Consider the following 14,842-nt stretch of genomic DNA (forward strand, 5'->3'; position numbering starts at 1 on the left):
CCGCCTGTTGTGAGGAACTAGGTCTGCGCATTGAGGCAACCATGCGGAACCGACGGTGTTGTGTAAAACGCTACCTCGTTTGGCGTGCTCTTACTTGCTGCCAGGGCACCCCCTCCTACTTTCGTTTCTGCCGTCGAGAGGAGAGCTAAAACGCACGTGTGTATAACGGCGTCCTTGTTTGCTGCCTGCTGCCCTCCTCCCCCTGCATTTCGATCATGCTGTTTTATGTGGTGCGCGCGCACAGGCATTACACGTGGCGGCTTGCTTGCACATGGTTGCTTGAACCGTATCGTGCATGCGTCGTTCTTATTTTTGTTTCATTGTTTCCTTTCTTTTTTTTTTCTTCGTTGCATGTGTCCACACAGCGTCCGAACCGACAGTGATGAAGCTGCTGGCGTCCCGTAACTTGATATTAGTCATGACTGAGACTCTGAAGAAGGTATAGAATTTCGACTCCTCCAATTTCTTTCGCTTCCTCTGCCTGTTCGAGGGTCATACCGCACGTGCAGTTTTATCGCTGCTGCATGATGCTCGATCAGGGATGCTTTGTGTGTGTGTGTGGGGGGGGGGGGGAGGGGGGTGTCATTGCGTCATCTCTCCACTCCTCTTAACTACACCATTCATCCAGCTAGACACAGCCTTTTGTATTTCTTCTTTTCCTGTGTCGGGTTGCTTCGTAGGTGCATGCAGACAATGGAGTTTTCTTGGCCGTTTCTCAGCTCTGTTGTTCTAAACGGAGCGCGCGTCTTTGCTTTTTCTTTTGCAGACTGATGACGATCACGATTCCGGAACTGAGTCTGACGACGAAAGCGCAGAGATCGAAGAACTTCAGAAATGTAAGTGCAGCCTGTCAGCCAAACAGCGAACGATCATTTGCACGTACGTGAACAGTGCTGAGCAGTGTCCAGGAGGTAGCGGTGTCTAGCGATGGAGACGCTGGAAGTGGCAAGGGAGCACTAGGGACAGGTAGTGGCTGCAGATCCGGATCACGAAACGGAAATAGCTTGAAGAATCAGGTTGGGATGGAGCGCATTTAGCAAAACACCGGAGATCACGACTAGCAGTTTGCCGATGTCCTTCAAGAGGAAAGTATATAACAGGCATGTCTTACCGGTACTAACCTACTGGAAACAGAGGCCAACAAAAAGAGTTCCAGCCTAAATTTTGGAGGAGCAGTTGCTGGCGCAGGTTGCATGTAAAGTCGAGTTTTTAACGAAGCACTTCGTGGCGAGCCAACGCGTTCTGTGGTCCGTAAACTCGGCGGGGGATCGATTTGTACCGTAAGCTATGATCTACACGGAAGCAGTTGCAAATAATATCGTCGGCGCGTCGCTTGGTGTTTTTTCCGGCCACGCATGCCGCGGCGCATCTGTCGTTGTAGTCCTCTACGAGAAAAAAGTTGCAAAAGTTGTCGCGTCGCATGTCGTGGTTTGAGAGAAAGCTGATACGGAAGGCTGTTTGTTGCGGGGCCGTTCGATTTGCGCAGCGCGCACGCATGCAAAGAGTTTGCTGGCGATCGAATCAAAACTGCCACGTCTAGACCCACGTTCGTTTTTTTTGTTTCTTCAACTTCTGGAGTTTCACCCCTTTTCCGATAACTCTTTTAACCTGGGAGCCAGCGGATCCTGTCGCCTGTATACGGAAAGGGTAACACGGAGGGGGGGCAAAATAGAAGGTGGCCTTCTGTTAGGTACGGTGTTCTGAAAGAGGGAACGTCTGTGTCGAAATCTGTTATGCCATGTGCGATAGATGGGCGCCCCAGCGGCGGGTTCTGCTGCTGCTTCCTCTCCTCAAGGCTTCTCCCTCGGTTCTATGCTGGATGCCGCGTGAGCGCGCACGCGAGTGAGCCCCCGGTTCCCTTTGCCCGTTCATTTCTCTTCCTGTGTTCGACGCACTTTTTTATTTTTCCGCTTCACCGGCTGACTTTCTCGACCCAAAACGACACCGACCGGCGCGCTTTTTGCTCTCGCCTGTTATTTTTCTTCACCATCCTGGTCTCTCTACATCTTCTCTTTAATTTTCGCATTTTCTTCCCGAGTTCGGTGTGCGCTGGTCTACCTACGCACGACCCAGAGCTCGCTTCCTCGGCGGTGAGTCATTTCCTTCCTCCTGCCTGCGGCGGTGGTGGCTGCACCGTCGTGTTCTCGTCTCCAGGGCCGCGCTGGGTTAAATGGAAAGTCGCGCGCGCGATGTTTATTCGGCGGCTGTACTTTTTTTCTATTCGGAGGAGAAGCAGCGCGTTTTTAGCGGCTCGCGTAGCCCCGCCTTCGTCGGCTACCGAAGCGGAGCGATGGCTGCGGTTGAGGAGTTATTGAACCCAGGGAGAAGGAGAGAGGTGGGGGAATAAAGCAAGCGCGTTCTATTCGCCTTTTCGATACCGCTGCTGAGATGCGCACAATTTCAGTCTAAATCTCAGCACGCTGTGCGCCTTCCCACTGGTAGCTGCTCATGGGTTGATGCATGCCCCAATAGTAAAGTCCCGACTCTAGTACCACTGCTTTTTAAGCCCAATTTCCAAAACTTTATAGTCTCACGTCGGCGCAGAGATGAGAGCACTGAACAAAAATAAAAGGGGGAGGGGGAGGGGGGGGGGGTGGAAGCCTCAGTTCGCAAGCTGAGCCAACGTCTCGACAAGTCGACTTGTCTTCGTCTCCACTTGTCGAAACGTTGACTCGAAAGGTGAACTGAGCCCCCCTCCTACCCTTGATCACTGCTCTTTCATACCGTGAAGCTATCTTCCTCTCGTTCTAAGTGAGCACGCAACTGTGTACGCACTAACGCACGGGCTAGCCGGTGACGTCGTCGAGTGTGCGCGGTGAGTAGTAGTAGCAGTAGTAATAATAGTAAATATTTATAGCGGCGCCGCATCGCTGCCCGCCTGTTTTCGAATCCTGCCCCCAGCGACTCCCCGTGCCTTTAGGAAGCGGGAAGGGATGTTGCAACAACGCCCCTGCGCGTGGTTCGTTTCCTCGATGCGTGTGTTGTGACACGGAGCCGCGGACTTGGGAGGAATCTGCGTCGGAAAGAAAGGGTGCAGCGAGGCTTAGGCCGCGGCCTCGAGAAAGGGGCGAGGGAGATGATAAGCGGGCCTAGGGGAGAGTTAGCGTTGTGCGCCCTCGGTGTTTGGGCAATCGGGCGCTCGCTTTTATTTCTTATTTCCTTTACTAGGCCAACGTGCGGGTAGCGGGGTAAACCTTCTCGAGCAGCTTTAGCGCGCCCTTCGATGCTCGGCTGGTTCCGCTTCCCTGCCTCACCTTACTCAAAAAAGAGTGAGAGAGCGAGAGCTGCTGCTTGTAAATAACACGTGGCAGTGGCCTGTCGAGCGAGTGTCTTGAAAGCTAGCGCCGGTCCGTGCGTCGTCGGCTGCCCGTCTTGTTTTTTTCTTTTGTGCTCGGGCTGCGTTGTGCGGGCGACTTGCGCGGGAGAAGCGATGGAAGAAGAGAGAACGAGGTGGAAAGAGGGAAGAGGAGAAACGTAACTCCGTGCTCTGTCGTTCTTCCTCGGTGCGTGTGTGTGCGCTGCTCGCTGGCCCGGAGCCAAGTGCAACAGCCTTAGAACCGGGGGCGGGCAGGGACTGGGCGAGAGAGCGGAATGGAAGATGGGGGAGCGGAGTACGTGTCAGCGTGGACTGGAGGAGTGTGGCGGGTTGTCGAGTAAAGAAGAGGGTTGAGGAAAGAAGCGAGGGGGATGAAGCGGCGGGGGTGGGGGGGATGCAAAAGTTACGTTCGCCAGCCCACTCTGCTGCTTTCAGTTCACGTCGTCTCTCAACTCTGCTGGGCGCTTCTTTCTTGCATACCTTTATTTATTATTCTTTTTTTCTGTGTTCACGGGGCAACGCTTCCTGGATTTGTCTTCTGTATGCTCGTCCAGAGCTGGAGGGGGAGGGAGATGGAAAAAAAATAACGAAGTGCGCGTCTTGACTGCCGGCTCGTTTGGTTAGTGGCGCCATTATGGCCGGCTTATTTGTTTTCTCGCCCTTACCGAAATTGTTTTCCTCCGCTTTCGTTCGGTCACTAATGAGAGCCATCTCTCCATTTTTCTCCCTCGCTCTTCCTTGGGCTGTTTGCGGAAATTAGCGCAGCTTAGTGCCCTCAACGAACCGAGGCTTTTTCGACCTATTGCGCAGTTCGTCGTTTGACGTGTCTGCATTTTGCGCACCTTTCGCTCGGCACACTGCCTCCTCGGGGCTGGGAAAGTTCAGCTTGGTGGCCGCGTCGACCGACCTTGGTATTCTCCCAATATTCACATACGTGTTCTGATAAAAGAGCATAGCGCCAGAGCACCGCCACACTCTCGGCGTTGCAGAGCAAGAATCTTGTGCGATCTTGTTTGTGCTGCGCTTTGATTGCCCAAGCGGTTTCGTGAGGTCATAGCCACGTGGTCCCTCGCGGGTAATTCAGTCCGGCACAGTGACTCCAACGCGCGAGTCTCCACGGTGGGCCTTTCAGGTGGCGCCACATGTACAGTTGAAACTGCAGCTCCAGTGCTTTCATATTATAATCGGATAAGTCACTATCAAATTTTTCCTTGTCGCGTGTGGTGTAGCGGTATTAAGTGGTAACACCTTTTTTGGCCGTCCTCTACGCATCCGGTTTTATTTTTTACTTGCGTTACTAATAAATCACAACCGTATGCTTTTAAAGGTTGTTTCATTCGAACGGAAGAGGCTCGCTTTTGTGGACTGTTATCCATACATGTTCGCGCTGCCCGTTTGTTTCATTCCGGTTACGCAACGGGCGCCCCCTAGAGGGCGCGTGTGACTAGAGCACCCCACCACTCAAGGACGCCGATGCCGCGCTCACAAGTTCACGCGCTTGCGCGGTTCGCCACCTGTTTTGGTCTCGGACTACGCTGCCCCCTTCCCTTGGCTTCAGAGCAGGTTCTAGGCCGGGGTCGCTGCTTTTTTTTTTTCTTGCAAATGTAGGAAGAGCGGACGGCACGTCCCTTTCTTCTCCCCTCAGGTGGGCGGTGGCTCACCTCCGCCCACCTCGCGGCAGCTCCGTTCTCGTCCGCCGTGCGCTGCCGATTTTCGGCCGGGTTGGAAGTATGCAGTTCACGCTGCCGCCGCTCGGCACAGTAAAGCAGGCGACGGTTGTTCTTCTGCCCCGGCTTCTTTCTGCTTATCGAGGGTGTTCCCCTCTTGCTTCTGGCTTTCTTTTTGTTCTCCGGATTTCTTCCACCCTCGTCCTGTTGTGCCCCCTCCTCTTTCTACGCCGTACGGTTGGCTTATTTCTTCGCGATGCCAGTGTCTTGAGCTGCTCTCTTACACCACGGTCGCCCGGCCAGACCGGAACGTGACCAGTTCGTTGCGGTTCTATCTTTTGTTTTTCTTATTTTGGGGATTTTACTTGCGGTGCGCAGGGAGCCAGCGAAACTACCCGCTTCCTCCTCACTCGGCTTGGAGGTATCTCCTCGTTCCGATGTGCCCCGCAATATAGAAGTGCATGGATAGAAAGACGGGTCTAGTGTGGACCGGCGTGGCCCTCGCGAATGAGGCACTACTTACTGTGGTCTTGTGCGGCTGTGAAGTCGTCGTCTTCCGTGCTTTCAGTCAGTTGCGAGGGGTCGGAGGTTATGAGTGGCTTGTGTGGCAAGCGGGTTTTGTTAGTTTTGGCGTGTTAAAACGATATTCGCATTTCCGTCGTGAGCGCACGATTTGGCCGTTCGAAACGGAAACGCATTTGCGGATCAATTGTGTTCCGAAGGTTGGTGCATGCGTGCGGAGAGGGAGGGGGGAATTTCGCTGGCGGATAGAATTCATCCGCTGCGAGCTTATTAGAGAGATTTAGCTTACCGTGATCCGCGATCCGCCACCGTGACTCTCTACCGCACGTGGGCGGGGCGGTCAAGCTGATTGGTCCCGACGCGGTAGGTCTGTGTGCCGGCATCCAGTATGTGGCGCCATCTATCGGCGTGAAAGGGGGGTCTGGGCATGCGCAGTGGAACGCGCGGTGACGGATCACGGTAACGGATCGCGGATCACGGTGAGCTAAAACTCTCTAATGTCGTCTCCGTGTGCCGTGCCTTCTTTATCGGCGGGGTACGTGATTAAGGCCGCAACCTTTCGTTTTTCTCCCAAGGTATATGTGCCAGGCTGTATATTCAGCATTTAACGGCTTGCTAGCCGCGCACGCCTCTCTCTCTCTCTCTCTCTCTCTCTATCTGTGTGTGTGCGTGTGTATGTGTCGCTTTTCTTTTCCACCTTGCAACGTGAGTGGTGTGCGTGTCTTCTCGGAACGACTACCTTCCTGTTGTCTTTATTTCGTGCGCCGCGTTTCAACAATCTCCACTTCCCCATCGCACTAGCCTCTTGCGTTTTTGCGGAGCTTCTTGTTTCCTTCGCTGTCCGTTTGTGTATCCGGGCGCGATAAGGAACCGCGCTGGGCGTCTCATTCCGAGTCGATGCGCGTCGCTCGACTTGCTGCCGCTTCCTCGGCGCTTTTCGGTATTTCTTTTTTTTTTTTTCTCTCCCTCGGAGAGTGTCGTCGCTGTCGTTCGATGCAACCGAGTGGGGATCGCCTTAACGTCCGCGCCAGAAAGAAAGCTCGATGCGGACTCCTACGGTCGCCGACGTCGTCTGTTTTGAAGGCCGTCGGACGGCGCGCGTCGAATTCCCCCATCGATAAATGTAGGAGAGGTGGAAAACAGCGACACCGAGCTGCTTCGCTGTACAAACGGTTGTGATATGCACTCCAGCGGGGCCAGAAATTTTCCTCAGGAAGTCCTTTTTTTGACCCTAGGGTGTTGAAAAGAAACGTCGAGCCTACACGGCTTTCATGATGGAGGTGTCATTTTCGCTTCTTCGGAATGTGAGCTCGTCCCCCCCCCCCCCCCACCCCCCTCCCTTTTTTTTTTGTCTTCTTTTAATGCTCTATCACACCTTTACATCTATGTTCAGTGTTCCGCGTGGTAGTTCAGGGCTTTATGCCAATCAGCGTATTCGATCCCAAACAAGCCAGAGTGGAAAACAGTAGCATGACCGCACCTCATTCACGTTTCGCCTGACCCGCGATAAATCGACCCCCCCCCCCCCCCCCCTTCCTTCTTCCGTACTCGATGTTCATAGGTCGAACTCGGTGTTCTCCGAATTTGAGGAGAGGCCTCGTAGCTATCGAGATCCGAAGAATCTCGTTTCTTCCCTCCCTTTGCTATTTCGGTTTTCCTAATAAAAACGGGGTTCGCGCAGGGTTTTCGAAATCGAGGTGCTGCTCCGTTTCACTCCTTACCCTTGTTCGTTCGCCGTTGTGCACTCGTGAAACAGATGCGACGCTTCATTCCCTATGCAATGACTTCGTGCTCGAAGCTGCGGAACCAGGGCTGCGAAAACGAAGTTGGGAGAGTCTTCGTCTGGCCGTCGTCGTCTTTAGTACACAGCCTCTACACGGTCAAAGTTGAAAACTTGTAATTGACAGGACGGTCGTTGAGCGTGTGTCTGTACAACTGGGGCTGTTGTTCGATCGTACAAATGATTCGCACATCATGTGGTCATGTTTTGACTGTTCACTCCGGGGTCTTCTCCTTTCCCAACTGCCCGTCTCTTTGTACGTGTGTGTGTGTGTGTGTGCGTGCGCGCGCGCATATACGCACTACGCGCCCAATCGCGTCACGTGTTTTCATTTTTGTTTTGAAACTGCATGACTCGTTGCGACACGGTTGTTCGTAGCAGCGAACTCGTGGCGACGACGTCATCGAACTCCGCCAGCAACGCCCTCCGTGTTTTCGCTGGAGGCGGGCAGCCATGCGTAGCGTTGGGATGCTGCCGTACTGCTCCCTCGCCTCCCAAAAGAGAAGGACACAAAGTAATAAACTGACGCAAAAGGCATGGCGAAGTTCGTGTAACACGAGGAAAACAAGCATCCCTTGCCTGCAGTTTTTCCCGGACCTTTTCCTTCAGCCTTCGCTAGCGGCGTATGTTTGACACCAGCCTCTGCATACTTTCATGTGTTTTTGTGTTTTGTTTTCCTTCGTGTCTTTTTCAACACGGAACGTGGCCGACTTTCGAGCGAGCGGTCCTCCGCGAGGTAAACACGCGTCGTTTTCGATGCATTGGCCGTAGGCGTGTAGTTGCCGCTTTCGGCCGCTAGATGGCGCCACCCTACCGATGGCTTCGCTAACTCGCTCGGCGGCGGTGGCGCTCCAGTTGCGCCGAGCGCATTTCTAGCGTAAGTGGATTTGGTAGTGGCGGTTCATCTCGTATCTGGATCGCTGTGGCGAGGTGTGCCTGAACTCGACAAAGGTCGAGCCCAGTCCCCTTTTAGAGGCAAATCAAAACGAATGGCGGCAGAGAGTAGAGGAGCAATCACGCGTTTCCTTTCGTAGCTATTGTCTCTTTCACGTTTTGTTCACATCGTGCCGAGTGCTATGCCTTGGTTATTTTGGACAGAGGTGCACCGACATTTTAGCCTGTTGGGATCGCCAACGTTACCCGGCGCATTGAATTCAGTCTTCATTCAAAATTGTACTCCGTTGGAATGTGTCCTGTTCATTTGCGTTTTCGTGAAGATCGTACGCTAATTCCTAACTCTTCCTGTGCCCGTACTGACAGCAGGCCTGGTTATTTTTATGCGTTGTTTTCGGGCCAGCTTTGAAGAAAAAAAAAATAATAAACGCCGCGTTTTGTTGTAGCTCGAGTCCCAAACCGCCTGTTTTGGATTCTGTTGGGCAAGCGAATGCTGTTATGATGCAAAAGGAGGAGGGTCACTGACCGATGTTTCATCGAAGTGTTGGCGGCCTGACTTGGGATTTAACTAGGCAGGAAGCTTAAAGACCCGTACATCGTTGGAAATTGCTGAGAACTCGGCGACGCTGTTGCCCTGTTCGGCGTCGCTCAGAAAGGAAGTGCCGATATTCCGCGAACAAACTTGTGTAGCGGTCGCATCCGGCCTGTGCGCACTTGTGTGGCCGAAACGTGGAAACTGGTATGGAGGTCTCAAGTTTATTTGCGGAGAGCTACCTTTGGAAAGCATCCAGCTGTAGACACAGCAGTGTTATTGACGCCGAAGGCATCTCCTGCCGCTTTATTTAGGAAAAAATAATATATATATATATATGCAGTGCTCAGAATTTTCACGGATTAGGGCGCGCTGTGGATGGTATTTGTCTAATTCATATCATCCTACCTCTCAGCGGCTGCCTTTTTGAGAATGTCATAATTTCTTATTGCCTTGCTCTATCTAAAAAAAAAAAAAAAAAAGGTTTTAAAATTCTCTTCTCGCCGAACGTTCTGTTTTGAAGCGATGGCATGCACCGCTGAGTTGACGAGTCCGAAATTCCGGCCTTGTTGTGTTATCTGTTTACATGGACCCGACAGCGGAGGGTCGAGTTGGAGAGTTGAGTGGACTCGACCGTACAGGGTTTGACTGGACTGGACGCGTCGTCTTCTCGACCCGACCCGACGGGGTTTACGTGAACACGAAACCGGTTTTCTACCCGGTAACTCAACTCAACCCGCTTCTGTCGAACCCATGTAAATGCCGCTACTAGTGTAGTAAGGAAGTAGGGGCGAAAGGAGGAGGCGTGCAAGACTGGTATTTAAGCGCTGTGTGTGGCAGTTTAATATTTTTGTTTTTATCGCTGGTTTCTTCTATCTTACAGCCAGGTTAAGCGCCCGCGGACAGTGCATGCTGTCTGTTTTTATTGATGTTTTCTTTCTTTTTTTCCTAAAGTTCTACCTTGTGTTCCGCGCTCTACCTTGTCGCTTGCGACACACATCCTCCCCGCAGTGCGCGGTTAAGCGGTCTCGGTTATCCTGTTTATTCGATAAACGCTTCCAGCACACTCAGCGGCCTCGGAAACGTACTATTAATTCTGTAAAGGCCATCGCCTACTGTAGGCAGCGCTGCGCGTGGCGGCGCCGTGATGTATATGTACCTTTTAAAATTATCCTATAGCATGCGTTCGCCGACTCGCTTTTGCTCCGTTTTTAGGGGTAGCCTGCAAAGCGACATTGGCGCTAACTCCGCAGGTGCTAGCCTATCTCAGTACGAGCGATGTCGTGGCGAAAGCACGCTTTTTGGCCTGCGCTTCTTGTGTTATTTTAATCCTGCCCCCCCCCCCCCCCCCCCCTCACACCTTTCATTTTCGTTTATCATTTCTTGTCGTATGGCGCGTGCGATTTAGTTGTGCCATGGAGTGGTGGTTATCGCTCGCAGCCTTCGCCGCTTCCTGCGAGTGCTTGTTGTTCCCGCGAAGGCATTAATCGCAGCGGTGCGCGCAGCTCGGCGTTCGCTCCTCTTTCTCTCTCTGCCCCGTTTTTTTTTTATTTTAATAATTTTTCTTTTTTTTTTCTTTTTTTTTTTTTGCGCGGGGCCTTCCGTCGACACTCGTTAGCAGGGAGTGCCGCGCGGGCTTTTTCATTTTCGCTGTGCGCGGTGCTTAGCCGAGGCCCTTCGGCGTCCCCATCGATACGCGGGGCGTATTTAGGGCGCTGCGGGTTCGAAGAGATTCTTCCTTCCTCCTCCTCCTCTTTCCTTAATATCTCTCCATATAACAACCGCCAGAATCTGCGGAGGCACGTGGCGCACATTTGCGAGTCGCCTTTTTTACATTTTCGAAGCCGCCAGAGGCGGTTGTTGCCAGTCGCATCGCGTGCCCAGGCCTGCGTTTCATTTCGTTTTGTTCTGCGAGTCTGTAAGGTTCTTGTTGCTTGTTTTATCTCGTGAAGCTGGCTCCCTCCCCCATTCGTGTGTGTTGTGCCTTCAGGTCAATTTTATTATTAATTTTTCACACCTCGCTAGCGTGGGTAACTTCCCTCCCACTCTCGCTGGAGCCGTCCACGTGTCCTTCGCTTCCCATTTTTAGGTGGCCCTCGGCCTTTCGTGCGTCGCGTTGGTACACACGTGAGCATCACTCGATGAGCGGATATTGCTCACATAACGTGCCTCGCGACTTCCTTGATAAAGTACCGGTTTTTATTTAACTTTTCCGAGCCTCATTCATCGTTCGCTTTTGGCCCACGTAACGTTACGTGTTACCTGTCAACTGCGTCCGCTCAGGCGTCGCTAATGGCGACATCTTTAAGGAAGCCGAAGCGCTGTGCCGTCTGCATCTCGTAATAGCATTTCCGGAGACTGGTCTCACTTCGTAATCGCGGGCGCTAATGCATCCCTCTGTAGAGAGGTCGCGGTGTGCTCTTTATGTTTGTGGAAACTGGGCCAACGGGTGCTGCTTGGCTTGCGGTACGCGGTCCGGCTTCCTGTCTATTGTCTCGCCTTTGTCTTCCGCTTACACTTTTGGCGGCGTAGTTTGCTGCGTAGCATCATGTGGCACAGTGCAGTGCAACAAAGTAAATTCAGAATGTCTCTGAGATGAGGAGAATAGTGGAAGCCTACGCTTCATCTCCTATCATTTGCCTCGTTCGTTGCAGTGCTAAATATAGTTAATTGGTTTACAGGAGAGGAAAGGCGCACTATCTGTCGCACTCTCCGGCAAGTGTGTTTGGACGGTACACCGTCGCCCCTGTCGCGTTTATTTATTTATTTATTTATTTATTTATTTATTTATTTATTTATTTATTTATTTATTTATTTATTTATTTATTTATTTATTTATTATGGCAGGAACGTTAGACAAGAGCACATTTCGCGGGATATGACAGATCTCGCGCACGGGATTTCGTTCAACGAGCCTATAAATGCTTTCGCCTTAAAAGAGACTGCGAAGTAGGACGGGTGCGCATGATGGCCTGAAGTAAAGACTGAACCTGACGACGTAACCTCGGGTTCTGGTAAAGAGCGTGCCCAGAAAAGAAAAAAAAAAAAGAGCCAGGGTTCGATAAGGTGGAAGGAGGTTAGATTGGAAGCACGGTCAAGAAGAGTCCGAGGCCTATGTTGCCGACACGCTCACGTACACCCGTGCTTTTCCCCCTTTCTTCTCTCACTAGCCGACAATCGCGGGACTGCACTCGAAAAGAGATTATGTTGCGGTTGTTTGCCGACAACGAAGGATGTTGTACGTACACGCACCCTCCTTATCGGCAGCAGCCTCTCTCTCGCCTCGCTGTTGCAGCTTGTCGATTGCGCGACGGCGCACGGAAGGTTCTCGATTCGTAGAAAAGGGGTTGGTGGTCGTTTCTTCCACCGTTTCCGCCGGCGCATGCGCTGTTCATCGCCGAGTGCTGCGCGTGCGGTTGACTCTGTGGCTGCTCCCCCTTCCGCTTTGTCGTGTCATATTTTTTTTTCTATTAGTAATATCTGAACTGACGTTGCCCCTCTTGCCCTATTTCGATTTGTTTTGGCTGGTGGTGGTTGTGAAATAGAAACGATTTTTTGCACCCGAGGCAAAAATAGCGGCGCCGAGTTCTTGAAAAGGCGTGTTGAAATTTGTCGTTTCATTTTTTTTTTCTTCGGCTATCATTTTCCTGATTTCGTACCGTTTCTTTTTTTATCTTGTTTAAATGTTTCGATGCTCTACGCCCACGCCTCCCTTTCGTCCACGCTGCGAAAGTTTCGACTAGTTGTATCTTTCGAGTGTTGCCTTCAGCGCTTTACGTTGAGACTCCACCGGGCGCCCGGCATCGTGAAGAGCACCTCTACAAAGATAAGGGCGGTGCTTGTGTTGCTTCTGCTGTCTTGAGTGGAAGAAAGGACAAAAAACAAATGCGGAAAAGATAAATCGATATATGTGCGAGGGGGTGACGGAGTAAGTAGTATCACAACGGGCTTTGTGGTTACCCGGCTCGCGTTATCAGGACACGAGGAAAACAGGAAACACGGCGTATTTTTGTTTTTTCTCTTTGCGTAACGGCACAGACCGCAGATGTTCCACGAGTGATATTTGCACGCTACGTACGGGCTGTCTCTTTTTGTGACTGTCCTCCAACTGATACGGGATTAAGCGCAGCGCGCGGAACTTTTCCTTTCCGCCACGTTAACTTGCATACATATCTTCGCAAGTCATTGAGCATCGCGCAGGTCGTCATTTCGATTTCAGTGTGTCCTTTATTCCGCGGCCCAACTTCGCGCCCTTCCCTTGCGATCGTGGGCCCCATAAATTACCATACATACCGTACTGCGTAGGCAATCTGATATGTCGTCGCCGCCTCTCTTTATGTTGTATGTTATATATAGTCTAGGAGTGCGTTTATATATATATCGGTGTCGGTTTCAGTCTCTGGATGCGGTTGTACTTTCGATGCCTGCGATGTTGACCAGTGCGTTCATTTGTAGCGTGTTACTCCGCGGCGAAGGGGCAGGCTGTCTAACCGGGCGGGTGAATATAACCCAGTCCCGCTAGTTGCGTCTTCTACGCAGAGTCGCACATTGGTGTTCGTGACCAGTTCTTTCTCTGCAGTGTCGTGTCGCCGCGACAGAGCCTCTCCGAACATTTCAAATCCGTCCCCCTCCGCGTATTTTTCTTCGCGTAGTAGAGACCGTTAGTTTAGCGCTACCGCACGAGCGTCAGTACGCATGCGCAGATAACACCGAGGCCGACAGATGGCGCCACGTTCCTGTCAAATTCCGCCGGACTCCGCACGCAGGGACCAATCGGCGTGTGCTGTCCTGACGGCACGCGCTAGCGGTAGACGGCCGCGGTAAGCAGCAGCGGTAAACTACAGGTAGCGAAAACAGAAACGAACGCAGAAATTTACGCTTGCGATATGTGAGCTGGTTAAAGAACAAGAAATTCTGCGTTGTTGCGGTATATATAATTTCCATGTACCATATATGCCAGCCGTGGCAGCGCGGGCGGAAAAAAAAACCGCTCCATTGCCAAAGCCGCGGTCCTGCCGTCTGGCGTGCGGTGTTTTCGGGGATCTCGTTCGTCACCCGCCGCTGGACACGGTCGAAGTACACCGGGCTCTGGGCAGATGCGAGTGAGAAGAAAAAAAGGAGGTCGAAGTGGGGTTCCCATGACGCGCGTGCGACCCACTAACCAAGTGCCGGCGCGACCCGGCAAAACCAATCTGCCACAAACCAGCCGCGATCGATGCGGCGGACGCACGCTGCTTGCCAACCTGTCGTCCTAGCAGAGTCCGCGGCACGCGCGCGCTGGTACTTGTGTAGCCGCCGGGCATTGCTGTTACCCTGGTTGTAACCAGGCTACCTAACTCGGTACGATGCAGCGGACAGAAGTCGGCGCTGCGTGCTATCGTGGAGGTCATCGGTAGGCAGCTACCGAAACCCTTGGCCAGGGGTTCGACTCGCTCGCATTAATGACGTTCTGGCGCAGCGAAGAGATGTGCCGTGGCACGCCAGGAAACTTGAGCCGACTGGCTGCTACTCTGATAACGTAGAGGTCCAGCGGCCGTTCTCAAAACGGTGGGTCGATGTCGTCACTGGCAAGCGAATGCCGTGTTACGAGAGTGGGAGCCTGCTTTAAACGCGGAAGTGCATTTCTGGAGTGCGTCCGCGCGTCTTCACTCGAAACTTGTATTTTCTCTCTTTTTTTTTTTTTTTTTTAAAGCTGAGCTGTTTGCTAGTCAAACTGAACTATATGTTCTGGCTGATCTTCAAGCGAGAGCGGGGAGCTCCAGTGTCGAGTTGACGTTGCGAGGAACACGTGGAGGGGGGAGAGGAGAAAAGAAGCGAGGTAGTAAGCCCGGACGTTGCGAAACGGTCTTGAACCGCGCGGTGCGGTTTTTACTTGCGTTGAGTGCATATCTGCGCTCGCGCTGTTGGCCCCGGGAAAGTCGGACCATTGTGTTTCCGGGTTGCTCGCGCCGCTTTCGTCGTGCCTGCTTTCTCTCTCTCTTCCAGCTCACCTCCCTCTTTTCATGCTTCCCCATTTCCCTCTTCGCTTCCGCACGTCTTGTGTGCGTGCCCTTCCCCTCTCTGTGGCCACCACTCGTTGATTGTCGTCCGTCTCGGTTCTTCGCTGGGGGCGGCGCAGGATAGGGGACGCG

General features: G+C 52.5%; 1 protein-coding gene across 3 annotated transcripts in view; it reads left to right on the forward strand.

The window, feature by feature from the left end:
- Reph (Regulator of eph expression) overlaps positions 1 to 14,842 on the forward strand; it is a 122,445-nt gene that overhangs the window by 16,144 nt on the left and 91,459 nt on the right. For 2 of the 3 annotated variants that reach the window (XM_084582688.1, XM_084582691.1), the window contains exon 2: positions 767 to 836. In XM_084582688.1, coding sequence (XP_084438814.1) covers positions 767 to 836 — 70 coding nt within the window. Of the gene's footprint in view, positions 1 to 365; positions 440 to 766; positions 837 to 14,842 lie in introns of all 3 variants that reach the window. The other variant, XM_084582690.1, reaches the window with a different exon arrangement.

This window comes from Amblyomma maculatum, chromosome 10 (assembly GCF_055883805.1).
Source record: "Amblyomma maculatum isolate TAMU_Amacu chromosome 10, ASM5588380v1, whole genome shotgun sequence".
NCBI lineage: Eukaryota > Metazoa > Arthropoda > Arachnida > Ixodida > Ixodidae > Amblyomma > Amblyomma maculatum.